Consider the following 23,110-nt stretch of genomic DNA (forward strand, 5'->3'; position numbering starts at 1 on the left):
TCTAAGCACCTGATCATTAGTGGTCTCCATTCTCACGCACACTTCAATATATATGATCCATTAGGTGTACATGAAATTGTCAATATTCTACCTAGGTAATGTTGTCTAGATATTTACTTCGAAGGAATTTCTTTTCTTTTTTTTGATAATTAATTGAAATTACATCTAATGCTTTCAAATACAACAACATAATATTTTATAAATGTATGTTAAGTTGGTTCACAATAACTAATAGTAATAGCTGATAGATTTAGGATTTGAGTTTTATACATCTATATTCAAGATTTAACATCGAAGTCAATCCTAAAAGCTCTAAAATAAATCTCCACTAAATTTATATTTTTTAAACAAAGAGTGAAAGAATAGCAAATAAAGATGTAATAATAAAGAGTAAATGATAAATGTATAAAAAAATAGTAAAAATAAAAATAAATAGAAATAAACAAGAATGAAACTATAAGTCAAAATTACAATTTAAAGTACACCATTTGTTGAGAGATAATTTTACATGAAAAAATCTACATACCAAAATACTACAAAAAAGTACAAATTACATTATTACAAAAATATTCTTAATTATCAATACTAATTTTTTTAAATCTTTCTAAATAATAAATGTAATAAAATATGTAACCCAACAAAAATATGAAAATATATAGTTAATAATAATTATTAAAACATTAAAAATTCCCATTAGAAACATTGATCTAGTGGCAAAGTTCATATGCTATATTTAAGTATTAAAAAAAACAACCAAAAAACAAACAGTGATATTTTAGAAAAAAAAGCTATGGAAAGCCTGGTCGACAACAGAAAAAGTCGGTTTAAACATTTCATAACTCCACCAGAGTTAGCTACAAATTTTAATTATACGGCACATCTCTTTTCACCAAAAGCAAAATTATTCACACTTCAAACACCTTAAATAATAATATGAAAAGAACAAATACGGCAAGGAAAGTCGGTTTGTTCGAAAAGGATTTGTAAACCAATCTTTTGCGAAAGTAAAAAAGAAAAAGTTATGTGAAAAAAAAAAAAACCAAGAACTCCGACAAAGATCTACGTGTAAATTGCTCTCGTTCCAGTGTTTAGAATACGTTTTCAGTCTACGTGTTTTCTTTTCTCCACCGCTTTAGAATTCTTCTCATTAGTCGCTCTTCCATCAAAACACTTACAAAAAGCATAAATCTTTCCTCCCCGAATCAAAATGTACATTGTAAGTATTTGTACAGTGGAAAACCCTTAAAATCCTTCCATTGGAGAATTGTAATCTACGCACTACCCTTGGAGGGTTTTACAGAGGAAATTGATTCGGATTTGGAGTATCAGGTGCTCATATGCAGGAATTGGAAGTGAGTGCCCGGTAGCAATGGCGATCGGTGAAGTATTAGAGGTTTTGCAGCGTAAGGATGGGTTGGCGGATCTGCGACAGCGGCTTCACGAGGGGGCTATACACGAGGGTTTGAAGCACCTGGCTCTCGTTCTAGACCAGGGCGCCCATGGGACTCCGGGCTTAAGCAGCTGGAGTAATTTGCAGTTTCAACTGACGGTGTCCGTTACGCAGGCCGTTGTTGCTTCCTGTTGTACCTTGCGTGGTACGTTATTTGTGTTCAAAGGCTTTTTAAAATTTCTGTCAATGAAGTTGTTTCTGGGGGAGTATTTGTTTTTGTTGGGAGTAACTGTATTAGTTGCTAAAATGAAATGGTAGCAGGTCATGTGACTATGCTAATTGCTTGATCAAAACTATAAAAGACTAGTTTATCATGTGGGTGGTTAATTTGCTACCGGTTATTCAGAGGTGGATTTGGAGTGTTTTAGATTTTTCTCTGAGAGTGCTCATGTATGTTCTGTATACTGCTGATTCGTCATGAATGTGGCTCGAGACGCTATTTTTTTTTGAGAAACTGGCTCGGCAAGGCTATTCCAAGGCTGCCTTACAAATTTTGTAACAACGGAAGCTTAAGTTTCTTAATTTGGGCTGACTTATTTCAAATAAATATGATGGCGATAATTACTGGGAAAAAACTCCTGAATATGCACCGATGTTCTGTGGTCTAGAGGTAGGGCAGAGCTATTCTGATGCGATTGCCCATGTTCAAGCTCGCCGGATATGCTCTCCGCATTAGTTAGGATGCATTCATTACAAATTAAGTTTGAGTTGGTTTAGAAAACTGTTCAAAGCTATTCGGGGAGTGATAGGCATTTGATATGGCAGTGATACTTGTTAGTCCAGAGCTATGCTGGCTGCGAATCAGAGGCAACTTTTGGCAGTTCAAAGCCAATTTGCGAGCTTTTAAATAAAAAAGTGGTTTAAGCTTGATGGTGCATGCACCATATTTAATCCATGCCAAGGGTGGTTTCAAGCATCTGCTTTGTTTTGGTAGAAAAGAATGCACATCACGAGATGACGTACTATTATCATTTTTGCTTTTTGCGGGTTTTCTGTAATGCTTTACCTATTTTCATACAAGCCTAATAAGCTTGTAACTAAGCTAAAAGACTGTAAACTTAACTTCATAATATTCTTCTAAACCTGCAACTAAGCAAAGAACTTTAGCTTTAGCCTTTAAGTCCCTTCTCATTTTATTTGTCATTGAAATAACCAGGAGACTAAGCAAGATAAATCATAGTGACTGCCAGCTTCCGCTAATGTTTTCACAAGAAATCTCAAACTCAAAGTTTCGATTCAAAATCAGATCATACTATGCCTGAAGCAAAATGGAGCTTCCATACAAAAATAGACACCATGATCTTCTTCTGTAGTTATAGAAGTAGCCGAGTATTATGCTTGCAGCCCATGTATGCAGCTATAGCTAGTCTGCATCAAAATATCACTATATGATTTTTTTTGTCAAACACTATAGTTATTTAGAACTTAACAATCAGCCTCAAGGCAACTTGGTGATGTATTCCAATTCTTCATTGGATTCCTCATCAGAATTGTCCACATTAACTGGTTCCACCTCCACAGCAGCAAGGGTAGGCCCGCTTCAACTGTTCCAGGAGTTCTGCAAACTTGGTGCCTGGTCCTAGGTCCATTGGAAAAAAGTAAAACAAAGGTGTTGATATCACATTAGTGCAAATTTTCTGTCATCTGTCCTGCTTCGTCATCTTAGCTGGCATCTACTTAGAAGTCTCCATTTTTATTTTTCATTGTTACACTTATGTCCTATATCCTCACGAATGGCTATAGTGTTGCTTGAGCTGAGTAGGACTGGTTGGAATCTAATTACATGCCAATTACATGTCCTATGCACATAATGCTAATATGAAGATGGATTGACTAGGGCTTGCTGTTGCATTTTGCTAGCTGTGCCTCAAAATAGTGTGGTTGTAACCTATTTGAGAAACTTTGGGACTCTGTTACTCTCCCTCCCAGCCCCTAGAGGGATTAGTAATAGATTAAAATAGCATTACCTTGAGATACTTACAACTTGCCCTAGTACCTGCCTGATTGGGGCTACCTAAAGAGGTGCTACTAATTTTTCAGTGTAATTTTGCCTGCTGGGAAGCTGCCAAATTTCAAAGACAATGATATTTTACTATGTCATTGAATTAGGTTAAACATAAGAAACAATTTAGGATCCATGATACATTGGATAGTTAGCATACACAATCCTAAATTTGCGATTCTTCTCCTAATCAGCAATCTTAGGAAGGATGGGGTTTTGCTTGTCCTTAGGGTGCTTGGTTACCAATCTACAAGTAGACTCCCTCAAGGTTTCCAGAGCACATATTCATACCTATCCTGGGACTTCTCCCTTGAGGTTTCTGTGATGCATATCCTTACCCCATCTTGGGAATCCCCCCTACTTTGTGAAGTTTTACTCCATTTCTCCTTGACAAAACCAGCCTATCCTCTTAGTAGTATTAGTGAGTGAAGGAAAGGGGTAAGAGTATACTAATTATAAAAGGTTTGTGGATAAAGTATAATATATGTGCACAAATGAAATAAATCAAAACTGATATGTATCTTCATATACATATATTCTGAATTTACTGTTATAGCTGCTACTAATTTTCTAATATTATGGAGTATATTTCAGACCATTTGATTAATCCTTTAATTCATTATCTTATTCAGGTATAGAGCAGTATTGATCAGATATAATTTCCCATACTACTTACAGTATATGCTGCTTTTTAAATATCAGGGTTGATCTCCCTTTTGATTACTACCCGCTTCAGTGTATTCAATATACTTTTATATAGATATTCACCTTCTTTGAATTAATGCAGATATAAATTATCATCCGATGCCTTTGAGTTGGTGTATGAAGCCTCATTTATGTCTCTATCTCCTAAAGGCCATGTATCTTGGCATAGTTGTTTCATTAAAGAGTCACGCCCTGTCCTTTAATGATTGCTGTTTGTTTACATAGTACATTAACTTAATTAATACCATCACACTTCTTGGGAGTAGCTCAGAAATGAATCATGGAATTGAATATTTAGAGAGATAAGTACGTTCTTTGAAAATATATTATATAATTACTTCTTTCATTATGAAAACTGCATCATTCAATAATATACAACTGATCTGATCTTAACTATTATCTCTTATTTAATCATTATCAAGGTAAGGTAATGGCCTGGTGTATTAATGATCATCATATCGATAGTTATCATCCTTAATTATTAGTTCACATAATGATCCAACTATGATTGACAGCATTTAATATGGTTTTAGTTGATGTAGCCCCAATCCATATTTGTTGCTGTTCATTCTCTATTGAGCTGGGGCCATGAAATGCAACCTCTTTTGATGTTGCACACTATATAGTAATTCTCTCTCATCTTGATCAAGTCCATTATCTAGGAGAGATTCAGGGAGTGGTCATCTGGTACAGATGGATTCCCAGTGAGCTGCTATAGATATAGATCTGAAAATTCCTAATAATATTTATGGACCTGCATCTATGAATTTCCTATTAGACATTCCAAACCAGAGTGCAAAGTATATACAGAATTAATCTGAACGATTAGGTTAGAGATGCTATTTTTAGACATGTTACATATTTTTATCTTAGTCCTAACCATTTGTAGCTACAAATAACTCTAAATTTGTAATTGTTTCTGCTCTCTTACATTTTGGTAATTGAATTTAGTGTAAGAGGTTCAGTATTATGTGAGGGTTAGTATTAGTATAAGAGGCTCAGTTTCTGCTCTCTTTTGAATTTGGTTTAAAGAAATTAGATGCCTAGCTTGGCAGGAGCTATTTTCCTACCTTTGTTGAGTTTTGAATTCAGTACTATTTCAAAATGTTAACAATAGAAAATATTTTTTCTAAGCATAGATTATTTTCTCAGTTTCCAATTTGGAAAAGAAATTTGAGAATAATTAGTGTCCATATTGCTATAAAATTATTCTTAAACATTCCTGTAGTTATTAAAAGCGCTCCAACAGTCATTGAAGCTAAAGGCTGAAATTATTTAATGTGTTACAGCAGTCATTGAAGGTAAAGAATTGGAATATATAGAAGTCCAGTCAAATACTTAAGTAATGGTTATTCTCTCCGCTGAGCAGTTGATAATGAAAATTTAATAAGGATTTGCATATTACCGCCTTCCTGATGGCCCTGGTCACTGAATTAGAAAATAGAAGAAAATTTGAAGTCCCAGTATTTGCTATAAACCCTTGATGTGAAAACATTTTTCAGGCTATTCCAGCAACTAATCTTTGAAAAGCAACTTCAGTAGTCGTCACCGTAGCTTAAGAAGATTCACAATTTTCTTGTGCAGCTTGTTAAGAAGAATCCTTAACCAACTTGCTGTTTTAACAAACCCACATTTTATTGAAGATGATTTATAAAATAGTAAATACTGATAGATACAAGTTTTGTTTATTATTATGCATCTCTATTGCCTGTCTGAAAATACCATTTGCCCAATACAGATCTTGAACACTGACTTGCACTTGAATCTTTCATATAATAATTGGATGAGTTGTAATCGAACTAATATGCATTGAAAGACTCTAGATTTATAATTCATTAATGGAGGGTCTATCGGCAGTTGTTTTCTTAGATAATAAAGCTCTGGTTCTCTATGGGCCTACGCCTAACGTACGAGTAAGATATGTTAAAAAAACCAGGAAAACTATAGAAAACTATATACAATGATATTGATTATAACATGCAAAATTAAAGAACACAAAACGATGATTTTATAAGTTAGCAAAAAGGAGCAGGAACTACTGCTGCTCCTTGCCTTATCACTAGATCCGTGTTTACAAACTCTATTTGAACCACTTATTCAATACCCTCGTTAGAAATGGAGGGAGCACATACAAGCTTGACAAAGTAGAACTGCCCTCAATTTGTGAATGAAAAAGGCAAAATCCATGAAAATTAATTCCATATTAGCCACATGGTTGATAGTAGAAACTGTCCCATCCTCCAAGCAAGCAACCTACTTCTCCACATTAACCAGACACTGTCCTCACAGTCCCTTCTCATCATCTGAACTGTCCTCCACATAATGCACAATAAATATGTTTAGAGAGTGTACAGAATCAACCAGCCAGCCACAAGCTCAGATTCAGAGTCTTCATAAATCCTACTCGGGTTCTTAATATCCCAAAACTTTCTAGCCCATCATATCCCAGAATATTCTATACAAAAGCCAGAGGGACATTATGAATAATTTGAAGGCACGGTGCCCTTGTTGGTTTGAGATTCTTCCCTTGCTCACAAAATTTCTCCTACTTGGTACTCACTACATTCTCGCCATTATAAGTTATTTTCTGCTTTACATAACCAAAAATAAAAATCATTTTGACCAAAGCTCTTGTAATGAGTGTTGGAATTACAATAGGAAAAGTAAACTTTTGAGGTGGGGGGGGGGGGCGGCGGTGAATCAGTAGTTTAAACTTGGACCCATAAAACTTTCACCATACATCCATCTCATGCATTCAATGAGTAAACTGCAGTAACATGTAAAGCACATACATCTAAATCATGTAAGCAAGTAAACTTTTGAGAGGGGGAGGGGGTGTGAATCAGTAGTTTAAACTTGGACCCATAAAACTTTCACCATACATCCATCTCATGCATTCAATGAGTAAACTGCAGTAACATGTAAAGCACATACATCTAAATCATGTAAGCAAGTAAACATTCACACACATACGACACTAGATATGATTACTCAGAAACCCTTTAATGAGAAGGTAAAACTGGGGTGGGGATGACACCCACAAGTGTTCACTACTGCAGTAATAAAGTGTATCCAGTGAAGGTTACAATGTTTTGATCATGAGTCATGATCTACCCTGTGAAAGGTCTGCCCTGTTAAAGACTTACAAAGACTGTTAGGTCTCACTTTGTTAGAGGATTTCAACACTTTGTTAGAAGTGTGCCTTGCTAAAGGACTTTAACTCACAACTAAGTAGGCACCCTGTTAAAGGATTTATACAACTTGTTAGGACTACCCTATTAAAAGATTTTGACTGTAATCACTTGTTAGAATCAGTGTTACGGGACTCGGACTCGCCTCTGACTCGGAAAGTCAAAATCCGACTCGGACTCGGACTCGGCCAGGACTTGGCAAGGACTCGGAAAATCATACAAGTATAATAACGAACTTTTGAAGGAAAAAAATGAATAACATAATATAAAGTTGAAGATTTAAGATTTAAGAGTCAATCCGTAATAGATTCTTGACATGCCACATCATTTTCAGAATTCATATACATTGTAAAAAACATCTTCCGGAAATCTCTATCTTTTTAAATTTAAAAAAAAAAAAAAAAAACAGAGTCCTGGGCTCTGGACCCGCCCAGGACTCCGTAGAGTCCTTGGACTCGGCGAGTCCATGTGGACTCTGCCAGGACTCGGCCGAGTCCGAGTCCAGAGGCAGATTGCCTCGGAAACATGGACTTTGCCTCGGACTCGCAGAGTCCTAGCATGACTCGGCGAGTCTCGTAACACTGGTTAGAATGTCTCAGCATTGATCTTGCGGTCAACACTTGATTGCTTGATAATAGATCACCTCTATACAATGTTTTCTTGATCCTTCTTGATTAGATGTCTCTTTGCTGTATACTCTTCTCTATCCTCTATTTTGCGCTAACTTATTTTGCAATGTTGTCTCACTTCATAACTCTTTAGCCACCATGAATGCTCTATTTGCACATGCAAACTTCTCTATTCACATCTTCAACATTCGTAGAAAGTTTAGGGTTTGTCCTCCTTAAGAAGACTTTGGTGACTTAGGGTTAGGTATGAATCCACGACTGAGATTCATCCATTTTGCTGCTTAATCCTTCCCATTTTCTGATTGGCTACATGTAATTGCATTGGGAATCCTACTTAAGATTTGTCCTTATCTCTAAAATATTGTAATTCATCCTTAAGTCGGCTTAAAAACGATATACATAGTTGTTTGTGCCTTTACAAACAAATATGTCAAAACTGTCTCTCGGCACTTGAAGTCTCTGATGCTCGGCATACACTAATCTCTTTGCTGTGACTCGACATCTGTATTGCTCGGCATCCATTGTTTACTTGGCTCCTGTGTCACTCGGCATACATTGTCTACTCGACACTTGAGTGACTCGGCACATGAGTGGTTTGACATTCACTGTGACTCGACATGCTCTACAGTTTGCTCGACATATGTTACTTGTTCAACATGAACTAAGTAAATAACTTAAGTGTGTTGACACTCACTTGTTAAAACCAATCTGAGATCAACAATCTCTTCCTTTGACATGAGTGTCAAAAACACTTGAGTATGCAATAATATCCTTAATTTGACGAGCATAACATATCTTAACTCAACTTATATACAAAACTCCAAATTTTCAAATTTATGTAACATCTTGTATACCTCAGAATTTTATAACTCCCCCTGAGTTAATATGTCTGTGCTGTAACCAAAGATCTATACTCCTGCTGAGTGAATGTGTCTCTGTTGATACACTTTGACTTCATGCTATTTTGTTGCTTGCTCTTTCATCTGATACTTCTTGTATTTTGATGCTTCTCTCTCTTTGGTGGTTCTCCCTCATTTCTCACTTTTCTTATGTCTCCACCTTTCTCTCATTCTTCCCCAAAATACTTCTCCCCCTTTTTTCTATCTCTTCCCCTTTTTGACACTTATGTCAATGGGCTATACACTTATAGTGCGTTTGTCTAGAAAAGATTTATGGAGATCCAATATCATCTTGAGAGCTACATCCCAGTTCTCATTGTATATGTTACTTTAGTATGTTAGAAACACTAAATTAAAACAATCAAAAAGCATTTGCATACTAATTTAACATAACTTAATGAGAGACAAAGTGAAGTCCTCAAATGAGAATATGAGCCATGGATAGGCTCTCTCAATGAGGATGATCACTTGATGTAGAGGTGTGTCTAATAGCTAAGATGGCTTGATTATGTATGTATGCTCAAATGCTCAAATAGGCTTCAATGGAGGATTTTTTATAGATTTTGGTGAATAGATTTGATGTAAAAAATGGCTTCTCAAAATGGCATTATGGCTTTACTTTCTAGATTGTGTTAAAATGGCTTGGGAGAGGATTTCTTAAATAGGCAAAGGGCTTGAGGGATCAAGAGCTAGGATGCAAGGATGGGAGAAAGCTTATGGAAGGTTTAGATTGAATGAGAGGAGAGCACATGGATTGTGCTTCCTTACAACCAATCAGGGAGTGACACGTCACCGGGTCATTGGTTAGAGCAAGAGGGGTCAACAAAGGAGGCTCAAAGCTCATAAAGACCCTCATAATGGCTTGTAAGAGCATTGAATGAGCTTGTAAGAGTCATTTATGGCTTTGTGGGCTTCATAAAGTTTTATGGTTGGGATATTTTGAGGGGATAGACTTTGGCTTGGCTTAGGAAAGTCTTAAGCTTGTTTAAGATTGTGCAAATGATTAAGGGTAGGATTAGAGATGGCTTAGGATTAGATTAGGGATGTTAGAGATGGGCAAGTGGATGGCATTTAATGAGGGTGGGTGAAGGAGGAGATATTTGTTAACTTTGGCTTGGGTTAGTAAATCTTAACCCATTTTTAGGGAATGTGACAAGGTTAGGGGGGAATTAGGATTAGGGTCAAAGATAAGGATTGACATCTTCTAGAAGAGTCTAGGCTTTGGATAAGGATGAAGACTTTCTAGAAGAGTCTAGAACTTCCTAGGATGAGGATAAATAAGGTTTTTAGGAAATAAATAAAGTTGTATTTATTTCAAGGGTTTGGGTTGAGGAGATATTTATTAAATATTTTTAATAAACATGAGGATTAATATTTAATCTTAATTAAATATTTTGAGTTGGGATTAGGGGTAGGAAATGATGGGATTAGCTTTTAATTGAAATTAAAGAAGGATTAGAAGATTTTGGAAGATGTTAGTGGTCTTAAGGAAATTGGCCAAGTTTTAGACAAAAAATAAATAAATAATTTACTTTGGGATTTTTGGTCAATTTATTAATTAAATAATTAATAAATAAGGAAATAATGTTTAAATAAAATTTAAACATTTTTGGGAGGGATTCTTTAATTAAATATTTTTAATTAAGATAAAGGTATTTAAAGGCATAAAAATAAATAAATAAATCAAATAAATAATTAATTAATAAATGATGATGTCATCAGGGACTTTTTTCAGAAAATAAAAATATTTTATTTTCTAAAAGATTTTTAGGTGTCTAAACTCACATGCTACATCCAATGATTTGATTTGGATAGCGAGCTCGGTAGCAAGGTGGACTAGACCATCTAAGGTAGAAAGATTGGGGTCTTTCTTAATTAGGGTTTCAGCATAGCCTAGGCCCTTGTGCAAAATTTCCATATGGGGGGTGAGAGTTGCCTGGATGCTAGTTAGTTTGGCCCTTATGTTGGCTCATTTGCTGTCAATATAGCTAACTGACTTTGGGTTTGAAGCAATGCCCTGAAGTGCTTCTTACTCTAAGCTGGATTCATTCGTAGTTTTGGACCTGATGCAGTAATTTGGCTCTCAAGACTTGGAATGTGACTTTTGGTCTCGTGGGTGAATAGTGATGGATTACACAATTTAGTGTACAATGAGAATATGTTCTCAAGTACCTTCTTCACATTCTCAACCTTAGTTGCCAATGCAACTTGTGTCAGTGCTATGTCACCTGATATCTTTTCATTCACTTTGCTCTGGAACTTCTTTTCTAACCATTCTAACAATTTTGCATTAGTATCTAGTTCTTCATTACTAACCTTCTCTACTATATTTGTCAGTTGTTCCATTAGTGGCTTGATCTCATTCGGAGTTGGCAGACTGAATGCATCTAAAAAGATGTCTTTGATATCCTGCAGTACCTGCTTCTGCCTGTGCTCCCTTCTAAGCATTTCTTGATGCTTCTTCCTTGCTAGAGCTTGTTGCAATATGCCCATTTGTTCTATAGTCATTGTATCATGATCATACTTGGGCAAAATGATCTCCTCATCAAGGCTCACATTTCCATATTGAATTACTTCTTCAACCTTTGATGAACTCAGGTTTGGCACTGAGATCTGCAATGGAGTTGCATCTGTGCTCGGCTTTTGGAGAGTATTACTTGATGGAGTGGCAGATACTGGTAAGGTTACCAGGGCTTGAATAGCAGTTTGCTCCTTCAGTTGTGGTGTCATCTCACTCTCTTTAGGCTTGCCTTGTTCTACCACAATGACTTGACTTGCACCTTGATCTTGTGCAGTAGGTGCAAATAAGTCTATCTGACCTGTTTGTTGCTATTCTACAGTAGCAACATGTGTTTCCACTGTGCTTTTCTCTGCTGTATCAATCTTGGCAATTGTATCAACCTTGCTAGACGTACCTTCTGGTATTTGGACCAAGGGTTGTACATTAGTGACTAGAGGGATGATAGAAGGTGGTTCTTGTGTATTCACCTTTTCTCTTGCAGTATTAGTCACTGTCTTCTGTAGTTTATCCACACTGACTAGTACAGGATTATCACATAGTTTTTCTTGTAATGTGGACTAATCTAAGATCTTCTTGAGTTCTTCCTTTGTTAGGGGATTGATGTTCTGAGCTATGACATCAGAAACATCCTTTATAGTTACTGTTTTAGTGTTTTCACTTGTTATACGTTGAGGACTGACACTCGACAATTGTGTGTCTTGTACACTTTGTTCTTCATGCTATTCTTCCTCAGCTGTTGCCTTGTCTTCTATGTTCATTTTTGTTCCTCCCTCAACAGTACCTTCATTCTTATCATCTTCTTCATCATCCTTGACCTCTATGGGCTCTTCTTTACCTTCTTTGACTGTAGTTAATCCATATGTTAATTTCCACATTTGAGTGGTCATGTTATTTTGTAAAATGCTAGATGCTCTGTATATAGGTACATACCTAACTGCATATTTCTTTATAGCCTTAGCAATTTGTGCCTTAGTTAGTTCAAGCATCACTTGTGCTAGAGAAGTTTCTCTAATTTGTCTCTCCAAGTCCAAACAATAGTGCAATTTCTGCTCAACTCTGTCATATAAATTCTTTGGCATAGAGTTGGCAAGTTCTAGTGGAGTAGTTTTGAATTTTGCCATCATGGCATATATGGCCTCCTCCACTTGATTCTTGTCTACTTTACCCAATTTATCAAAATCTATATGTGAAAATCCTGATAAGTCTGCACTCTTCTTTACATTTTCACATAAATTTTCTAAGTTTGAAAAAGGATTATGACTCACCACCTTAAATTGGCTGTTGTCATTTGATTTTGTTTTCTCTTCATCGGACTCGGCTTGTGCTAGGTACTTCCTTCTTGGCCTTTTTTGCTCTTGATCTCCTTGCTTTGCTGGTTTGGTCTTTTCCTTGGCCTTTTGAGCTGTTGCATGTGTACTAGCCCTTGTAGTAGGTGTAATGGGCTTGGGCTGACTTGGCTTGGCTACTTTCTTAGCTTTAGTCACTGGTTGGACCTTAGCTTTCCTCTTCTTTGGCTTGGCAGGAGTAGGTGCTTCCTCAACTTCTTCTCCCTCAACACCTTCAGTCTCCTCCTCTTCTTGGTCTTCTCCCATACCCTGAGTTAGTGCAAGAGGTGCTCGTGTCTGAGAGTCTTCTTCCTCTTCATCCTCTTCTTCTTCTTCTTCTTCTTCCTGCTTGACACCCTCTCCAAATTTGGCTTTTAATTTCTTCACTATCTTCTTCTTTTTCTTCATAGCAGAGGCAGTCTTCAATTCCATGGTAATCTTAGATTTTTACATTTCATAGTTTCCAAATATCTTTGCACTTTTATCTACCCCTTCTACAAGTAATGCAGTAATAGCTGCAGAGGCTTCATCTACATTTGTTTCATAACCTAAGGGTCTCAACCATCTCACCCTTGGTGTAGCAGCTTGTACAAAAGTATAATCACATCCACTAGAAAACAAATGTCATCATAGTGTTTCTCTACTAGTGACACTGGTATTCTCAATCTCTCCTTCATTGACTTCTTGAAGTCTTCAAAATAACTTGTCATCAAAGAGATTCAAAATTCTCACCTAATTGCTCAATATATTCTCCAATCTGTATTGCCATTGATCTATTTGTTTTCCATCCCACATTGCTAAATGAAGGGAATGTGTTACTGAATATAAAACAATATGCATATCAATATAGAACCAAATTTACATTGTGCACTCTTTGTCCTCCTTATAGCTCCAAGGTTCTCCATTAGTTGTAATTGTAGCTCTGCTAGATCATATGTGTGATCTTTCTTAACAATTTAATAACCAACATCCACAACTATATAGGCATACTGTTTAATCTACTAGATTAGTAAAACTTGTGTGGTATTACCCTTACAAAAAAGTCAATCAATGGATCAGTGATTGTATCAATTGTCATGCGTCTCTTGTTTCATACGACTCCAGTGTTTTTCTCAATCACCTCCTTCGAATCACTTCTTAGTGTCTTAGGCCAATCTAGGGTTGGGTAACCAGTAACCCTATGGATTATTCTTTTAGTTATCTTGATAGGTCCATTATCTAGCTATAATGAACCATCATGAATTCGGCTAAGCACTATCCTAATCCATTTTGTTTTAAATACATTCAAAAAATCTAGGGCTTGTGTCAGTCCCTTCTCTACGATTTTAAATTCTTCCTTCAGTACACCATTATCACAGTCTGCCATATGCTTACCTAATCTCCATATCCAGAATGCAACCAATCTTATAGTTATAGCATTTTCTTACATCTTGCACCATTAAAACGTTCGGTGGAATCATGGATAATGCGCTAGAAGGGTCTTTCTTGTAAGCATTGTCAAGTATAGCTTTGAAAATGGGTTACTTGACCTCGTTACTCACTAACTAAACATTCAAAACTTCCTTTCCTTCTACATTCTTCGAACTCGATGCCATAATGTGAAACTAGGGTTTACGAAAACTTAAAATGCATAGTTTGGCTCTTGATAAATACCTTATGAAATTTGTTGAACTGGTGTGAAATCGTTGCTAAAACCTTTTGCAACAGCTTTGAATGGATTTCCAGATCACCTTCTGCTCTGCTCGCTCTTTCTCGAATTTGAAATGATGAAAAAATGAGCTACAATCAATCAAATACCCTTTGAAAACCTTGCAATAAATGCTGAGTGCTTACACAGCTGTAAGCAGCATCAACCTATTTTAGGCTCACTCGACATCCATTACCATTCCACTTACTCGGCAACCACTACAAGCTTGGCATCAGCTAGCTAGTTTATTAGCTCGGCATCTTCTAGCATTTCACTCGGCACACATAGGAAATATTTCATGCTCAGCAATAACATGAAAAACTTAAAGATCTATTTTGGATTTCTAATAACATCTTGCATCTTTATTCATGCTAATGTAGTCCTTTTAGTACTAAGTCCTTTTTGGAACTGATGTATGATATAATCTTTGAATATCAGTCCCACATACCTCTTGATTGCCTAGTTTGATGAGGTGTGATCACCTGACCCATTGGGTGAAGTGATCCCTTCTCCATTTGATGTGCTACAGTCATCTTTCTTCTTCCATGACTTGTTCATTTCATTTCTGACATTTTCAACATCTGCCTTGCCTTTGCCTTTGCCTTTATCAAATTCACAACTTGGTGCTTTTGACCTAGTTGGACCAAAGTAACGAGAATTAGTATCGGGTCGGAATCAGCAAGGCCGAATCGAATCGTGAATCGGCCATGAATCGGAATTGAATCGGCTATGAATCGGCAAATTTTTAAAAACCCTTTAAATTTAGAAATTTTAACAATTTAAAACTTATTTCATGCACCCTTTATTTAATATAATTTATATTATTAATATATCAGTCCTAGGCTTGATTTATGTAATTGGATAAATCCGATGTGTTATATTTACTAAGAATGGGAGAGTGTTATTAACTTATTTGATTGAATATCCAATGTTCTAGTGGTCCATATGAATTCGGAACTATGTTGCCTCATTGTTCTTCTATATGACACCACTGATATAATTATGCCAATTGTATTTGTTGCACATGTATAAGAGTACGTATTCTTTGGACGTTTCTCTTTCTGAATTATCAAATCTTGACATTGTGGGGAGATTTTGAATCCTTTCCTTGGTGGGTGGAAAACTGATAGAATGATTTACTATTTTAGTCAACTGTGTGAGAGGAGTCACTATGGTTCTTAGTTTTTTTTTTAAAATTAAATTTTATAAAAAAAATTAATTTTTTTTAAATTTTTTTTTTTTTGCCAATTTAGGCGATTTTTTCCATGAATTGCCTGAATTTGCGATTCATGGGAAAAAATAGGCTGAATCGATTCATGTCTCATAAAAAATCGCCCAGCCTGAATTGAATCGCCAAATTGGTGATTTAGGCGATTTCATGGCGATTTTCGGAACTCTGAGTTGGACAATACCCACTGATGTGACTAGTCTTCAAACAGCTAAAAGATGTGGTTTGACTCAACCACCTTTGGTAGTTACCTCTAAAGTGTGTCCTAATACAATTCTCAGGAACATGTCCATATTTTTGACAATAATGACAGCTGTATCTTGTATTATAATCCCAGTTATAAGAGTTGCCATTGTTCCTTACCTTTGCTTGCTTGTTTGATGACCACATGGGTTTAGATTTGCACTCAAAAGTTCTATGTCCATAGTTTTGACAGTTATAGCAATAACCTTCAAATCTTTGTGTGTGCATGGTCCTAGTTTTGCATTCATGTGCCTGGTGACCTTGTTTGTTGCACTTATGACAGTGAACCACGCTCTTATGATCAACATTCTGATTTGTAGTCTTGCTCCTACACACATTAGTAGTATGTCCTTTCTTACCACAATTATGACAAGTAAGTTTGGAGTTCTTACCTTTGTTGCTCCTTTCTTCTGCACTTTTGGATGACTCTCATTTTTTAGTGCTTGTGTATCCCAATCCTGATGTGTCATTATTAGATCTAGGGGATCTCATTAGTTGCTTAAAGTATTTGATGGCTTCTCTTGGTTTGTTGAAACTTTCAGCAAATTTCTTTTCCCTTTTTAGGTCATTCTTGACATTCAACTCATAGTTGGCATTCATCATTTGACTTAGAGTATCCAATTGCATGTTGGAGATCTTGGTTAGTTTAGATGATTTCTCTTCCAGTCTGTTGGCCAAAACTCTTTTGTCTTCTTCAATCATAGCTTTGTCGTCCATGGCTTTCTTCTTCTGTTCGGTCACCTCACATAGCAATATAGTTTGTGATTCTTGCTCTAACTTGAGAGTTTTGATTTCTTTAGCTTGGGCTCTATTCTTTTCCATTAGATCTGCAATTGCTGTATCAAATTCATTTGAGTCTCCATTTGCAAATAGCTTAGTAGTTCTATCTCTCTGTATTGTGTGTCATTCTCCTCAATAGCAAATTCCTTCCTTCTCTTCAAAGATTTCTTTAAATCTTCTCTTGCTTGATTCAATTGCTGTAGAATGAGATGTATTTCAATCTCCTGATTTTCAATAGTCTTTCCTAGCTTGTAGACTTCTATTTCCAAGATCTTTTCTCAAAGTTGCAAAGCTTCTTTCAAAGAACAAAGCTCTAATACCAATTGTTGGAATTACATTAGGAAAGGTAAACTTCTTTTGGGCGGGGGGGGGGCGGGGGGGGGTGAATCAGTAGTTTAAACTTGGACCCATAAAACTTTAACCATACATTCATCTCATGCATTCAATGAGTAAACTGAAATAACATGTAAAGCACATACATCTAAATCATGTAAGCAAGTAAACATTCACACACATATGACACCATATATGATTAGCCAGAAACCCTCCAATGAGAAGATAAAACTGGGGTGGGGATGACACCCACAAATCTTCACTACTGTAGTAGTAAAGTGTATCTAATGAAGGTTACAATGTTTTGATTATGAGTCATGATCTACCCTGTAAAAGGTCTGCCCTGTTAAAGACTTACAAAGATTGTTAGGTCTCACCTTGTTAGAGGATTTCAACCCCCTGTTAGAAGTGTTCCTTGCTAAAGGACTTTAACTCACAACTAAGTAAGCACCCTGTTAAAGGATTTCATATAACCTATTAGGACTACTTTGTTAAGAGATTTTGACTGAAATCACCTATTAGAATGTCTCAGCATTGATCCTGTGGTCAACACTTGATTGCTTGATAACGGATCACCTCTAAACAATGTCTTCTTGATCCTTCTTGATCAAATGTCTTTTTGCTGTATACTCTTCTCTATCCTCTGTTTTGCTCTAACTAATTTTGCAATGTTGTCTCAGTTCATAACTCTTTAGCCACCATGAATGCTCTGTTTGTGCATGCAAACTTCTCTATTCACTCCTTCAACATTCGTAGAAAGTTTAGGGTTTGTCCTCCTTAAGAAGACTTTGGTGACTTAGGGTTAGGTATGAATCCATGGCTGAGATTCATCCATTTTGCCACTTAATCCTTCCCATTTTCTGATTGGCTGCATGTAATTGCATTGGGAATTCAACTTAAGATTTGTCCTTATCTCTAAAATATCGTAATCCATCCTTAAGTCGGCTCAAAAACGGTTTACATAGTTGTTTGTGCCTTTACAAACAAATATGTCAAAATTGTCTCTTGGCACCTGAAGTCTTTGATGCTCGGCATACACTAATCTCTTTGCTGTGACTCGGCATTTGTATTGCTTGGCATCCACTGTTTACTTGGTTCTTGTGTCACTTGGCACACATTGTCTGCTCGGCACTCACCGTGAACTTGGCATGCTCTATGGTTTGCTCGGCATATTTTACTTGTTCGGCATGAACTAATTAAATAATTCAAGTGTGTTAACACTCACTTGTCAAAACCAATTTGAGATCAACAATGAGCCCTTTTGGCTCACTCAAATTCAATGCTATAGAATCTTTTTTTTGTTTTTTTGAAGTTCTATGGTTTTTTGAGTTTTTGAATTTTTTGTTTTCAATATATAGAAATGCCAACTTGAAATGCAAAACGGAACTGATAACAACTCAACTTTAACTTTATTTGCTATGCTTCTAATTGCAAATAATTACAATGCCAACTAAGTGCATAAATTCATGAAATTTAAAAACCTAGCAATAAGAAACATCATCGCTGGTACCTCTTTGTTGACGGATGAAATAGATTTTTTTTCCTATGTCAACACGTGCAGATCCTTTATGCTCAGTCGCTGCCAAGCAAATACTGATCGCAGCAAAGTATTTTTAACAGCGGCTCCTCTAAATAGAACACAGCTTGAAGAAACTCAAGGCTGCCACTGTAATCTTTCTCACCACCACTCTAATATGCAATTAAGGACACCAAACGTTGTTTGTAACGACAAAATTGTAACCCTTTGTGATAGCTGTTCTCTCATCAATTTACAGCAATGAACAACAATTCTTGGCCCCATATATGTCTTCAAACCCTAGAATGATTTGCAGCAGTAATTAGGCACAATTGATTAGCATGATGTAACCAACTCAATAATATAATCATCTGGAAACTAATTGTAGGCGCTGATGGAGTAAACAACTTATTAGAACTCAACCCATCTGAAATGCTAACTCTGTCAACACTTGTGTCCCAATATAATTGACAATATAGCTGACACTTACATCCAACTGCACTGCAGAGATAGTAACAACCATAGGTGCTTGTGAGAACCACCATCGCTATCCTTTGTTGAGTTGTCCTAGATGTGTTCTAACTTGTAACTGCTGACCCCATTTGCAAAAGATATTGTTAACCCATCCCGCAATGGATGGTATGATCTCATAGTTGATCCACACCAACGAATCAACAAGTCCTCCGTGTGCGAATCAAAGGAGAAATTATGAGCACTCGCAACCATAAACTCACGATTAAACAATCCAATCTCTGTTAGTGGCTCATAATTGATAATTTGAGAATTATTTGATGGCTCCAATTTGACCCCAAACAACTGATTGGGTGGATGCCCTGCCAAGCCTCTTTGCATACCCAAGTACATAGTCTCTATCATGAAACAAGTGGAGGTATTTTGACTAAAGTGCCTCCAAAGCCCTCTAGATGAACCTCAAGTGTCAAAAATGAGCACTGACTTCAACCCCATACCATCTCTTCTCAAACTTGACTCTCCAAAGTAGGTACTCAACATATTTATGTGTGCAGTCAAAACAAGACAAGGTTGGATCAGCCTTCTCTCCTAAAACCCTCGATCGGTCGCTACATCTCCTAAGACTCAACAAACTGTTGAACAAAATCAATTGCATGAGATGAAGTAATAGGATTGTTTTCAGAGGCAAACAATTCAACATTAGAATCAACCTCTCAATTAGATGATACTCTGCGTATATTCTGTGAAGAATAGGGAGTAGTGTCTTGAACTGTCACACAACTTACTGACAAATCCACCTCTACCTCACAAGGACACTCAATAACCTGTCCTGCATCATTTGTCAATGTATTGACTACTAGAGAACCTGGCATAAGTTCTCTGGGTGCGAATCAAAGGAGAAATGATGAGCACTCGCAACCATAAACTCACGTTTAAAAACTCCAACCTCTGTTTAGTGGCTCATCACTGATAACTTGAGAATTAGCTGATGGCTTCAATTTGACCCCAAACAACTAATTGGGTGGATGCCCTACCAAGCCTCATTGCATACCCAAGTGCATAGTCTCTATCATGAAACAAGTGGAGGTATTTTGACTTAAGTGCCTCCAAAGTCTGTTGGATGAACCTCAAGTGTTGAATATGAGTACCAACTTAAACCCCATACCATCTCTCCTCAAACTCGACTCTCCAAAGTAGGTACTCAACATATTTATGTGTGCAGTCAAAACAAGACAAGGATGGATCAACCTTCTCTCTTGAAACCCTCAACTGGTCCCTCCATTTCTAAGACTCAACAAACTGTTGAACAAAATCAACTGCACGAGATGAAGTAATAGGATTGTTTCAAGAGGAAAACAATCCAACATTAGAACAACCTCCCAACCAGATGATACTCTGCATATATTCTGTGAAGAAGAGGGAGTAGTGTCATGAACTGTCACACAACTCACTAACAAATCCACCTCTACCTAATAAGGACTCTCAATAACTTATCCTGCATCATTTATCACACAACTCACTAACAAATCCACCTCTACCTCATAAGGACTCTCAATAACTTATCCTGCATCATCTATCAATGTGTTGACTAGTGGAGAACCTGACACAAGAGCCTCTTTGCAACTTTCGATCAATATACTTAGCCTAGATGAATCCATTGCACCTAAATCAGTGACAGATGTAGTCACATCCTCACTACAACCCGTGCGTATAAATTCATCACAAACTGCCACAGTAGGAAGCTGAACTGAATTTGCAACTAGTGAATGTTGTACTCTGCTCAACTCTACGGTAACCTTATCCAAATGTGACCGTGACTCTTGGAGGGCCAACAACTTGTACACTGCAAAGAGTCCACAACCACCTCTATCTCATGGGTGAGCTCGTCAACCTCCTCCTTTCCCCTCAAGGCATCATAACTTATATAGTCCCTCTTGAGTAGGAAATCCTGATCTACTAACAACTGTAAATAATTATGCCTCGTAATCTTGACAGCTTCTCGAAGATCATGAAACTCCTCAAGGGAAAGACTACCATCATAGTGCATTTGTCACAGTAGAGCTCCAACCATAGGTTGCCAACATCTGACGAGCAACTTCAAAATGCTCTAAAGCTGTGGCAAACATGCTATTGGTATCCTTCAGCTGCCCCAATTAAATGATAAGGAATCTGTAATCACTGATTCCTACAGATGTCCTTTGACCCAAACTCAGCACTGCGATAGGGAACTGTATCTACATCACTCACCTCATGACACATAACATCATGTGTGCTATCATCCTCACACACATCAACACCCGAAGTACTGCTGCTAGGTACCTTGACAAATGTCTCATTTGAATAAATAGAAGCTGCTGCTATAATCTCCTCACATTTTTCCACTCCCCATGTAACTGCAAGTCCCTGTGAGTCATGATCCTAGGACTTATCATCAACCAATGACATGTCAGAAGTATTTGCTGAAGTCTGATATGACAAATCAGACCTATTGCAGCATAAGTCAACCTCATAAATAACATAAGTAGTACTCAAATCACAAGTACCAACATTCTCCACTTGTAAAACGTCTGCTGTCTCACGCTGTTTCAAGCATGACTCACTGCTGTCGTGAAATCAGAATCATTATTACATGAATCTACATCATCCAACTTAATTCTAAACCCCGAATCCTGAATGTCAACATTGGGGAACTCCATGCAACCATATCCTACATATGAAAAAGTCGCTATCTCCCACATAAGCTCACCATTATGACTGCTGTCATAAAAAACAGAGCTATTAGAGCTCATATTTTCCTTGCAGTCCTCAAAACTAACACTCTTGTCATGTGAGTCAAAACTCATAGCATTCTTCGTACTAGCCCTGTCATCAACACCACCAATAGGCTCAAAAATAGGACTGCTGTCATAAAAATCAGACCTTGTATGACTAACATTTTCATTACTGCCAATTGATTCCCATTCCCTTTAAAATAGTAGGGGTCACCCTCAGTGCCATCAATGGTGGCTATCATGTCATTAACATTCTTTTGGTCACTAGCTCCTGTCTCTTGTAAATGCTGGGACTCAATTCAACTGTCCTCAAGTAGGTCTTGTATAACTATAACCACATGTTTCAGAGAAGAGCATCCAACATCACACATACGAGGACTAGTAGCTGCTCTATTGAGCAAAGGCTTCACCACCCGATGGTTGTTGGTTGCTGAAGCTACACCTGTACAATCCTCCTGATTCTCTTCTTGTTTTCTCTATGGGGAAGACTTTTTAAAAATGGAAGCCATATACTTTGCACATCTGTCTATGATTGCCGGGTTCAAAAGCAATCCATCCATCCTCTTTTGATTTTGTCTAATCTTTTCCATAATTTCCATCAAGACATTTGTTTGCTTCTTGAGATTAGCCATGCTATTCAACTGGTTTCCCTGTTTCCTAGTTTCGTGTATTCATCCATAACTGGAACAAAAAGAAGAGTGCTGGTCACTCAAACAACAACAACAAGAGCAAATTTTTTTCCTACCCCAGAGGATGGCAAGAAACTGCTCTTATACCACGGAAATGAGCCCTGCTAGCTCACCCTAAGTTAATGCTATAGAATCTCTTTTTGGTTTTTGAAGTTTTATAGTTTTTTGAGTATATATGTTTCCCTTTTGGTTTTCAATATATAGAAATGCCAACTCGAAATGCAAAACATAATTGATAGCAACTTAACTTTATTTGCTATGCTTCTAGTTGCAAATAATTACAATGCCAATTAAGTGCATAAATTTATGAAATTTAAGAATCTAGCAATAAGAAACATCATCTCTGGGACCTTGCTGTTGGTGGATGAAATATAACTTTTCCTATATCAATACGTGCAGATCCTTTATGCTCAATCGCTGCCAAGGAATACTGATCACAGCCAAGTATTTTGAACCACAACTCCACTAAATAGAACATAGGTTGAAGAAACTCAAAGCTGCCACCATAATCTTGCTTGCCACCACTCTAATATGCAATTAAGGACACCAAACGTTGTTTGTAACGGCAGAATCATAACCCTCTGTGATAGCCATTCTCTCATCAATTTACAGCAATGAATGACAATTCTTGGCCCCATATGTCTTCAAACCCTATAATGATTTGCAGCAG

General features: G+C 36.9%; 1 protein-coding gene across 2 annotated transcripts in view; it reads left to right on the forward strand.

Moving 5' to 3' along the window:
* Positions 1-1,125: 1,125 nt before the first annotated feature.
* BIG (auxin transport protein (BIG)) overlaps positions 1,126-23,110 on the forward strand; it is an 83,155-nt gene continuing 61,170 nt past the window's right edge. For both annotated transcript variants that reach the window (XM_089822693.1, XM_089822694.1), the window contains exon 1: positions 1,126-1,595. In XM_089822693.1, coding sequence (XP_089678819.1) covers positions 1,370-1,595 — 226 coding nt within the window. In that variant the 5' untranslated portion in view covers positions 1,126-1,369. The remainder of the gene's footprint in view (positions 1,596-23,110) is intronic.

Source organism: Cupressus sempervirens, chromosome 3 (genome assembly GCF_028749045.1).
Source record: "Cupressus sempervirens isolate cs-2001-9-10 chromosome 3, ASM2874904v1, whole genome shotgun sequence".
Classification (NCBI taxonomy): Eukaryota; Viridiplantae; Streptophyta; class Pinopsida; order Cupressales; family Cupressaceae; genus Cupressus; species Cupressus sempervirens.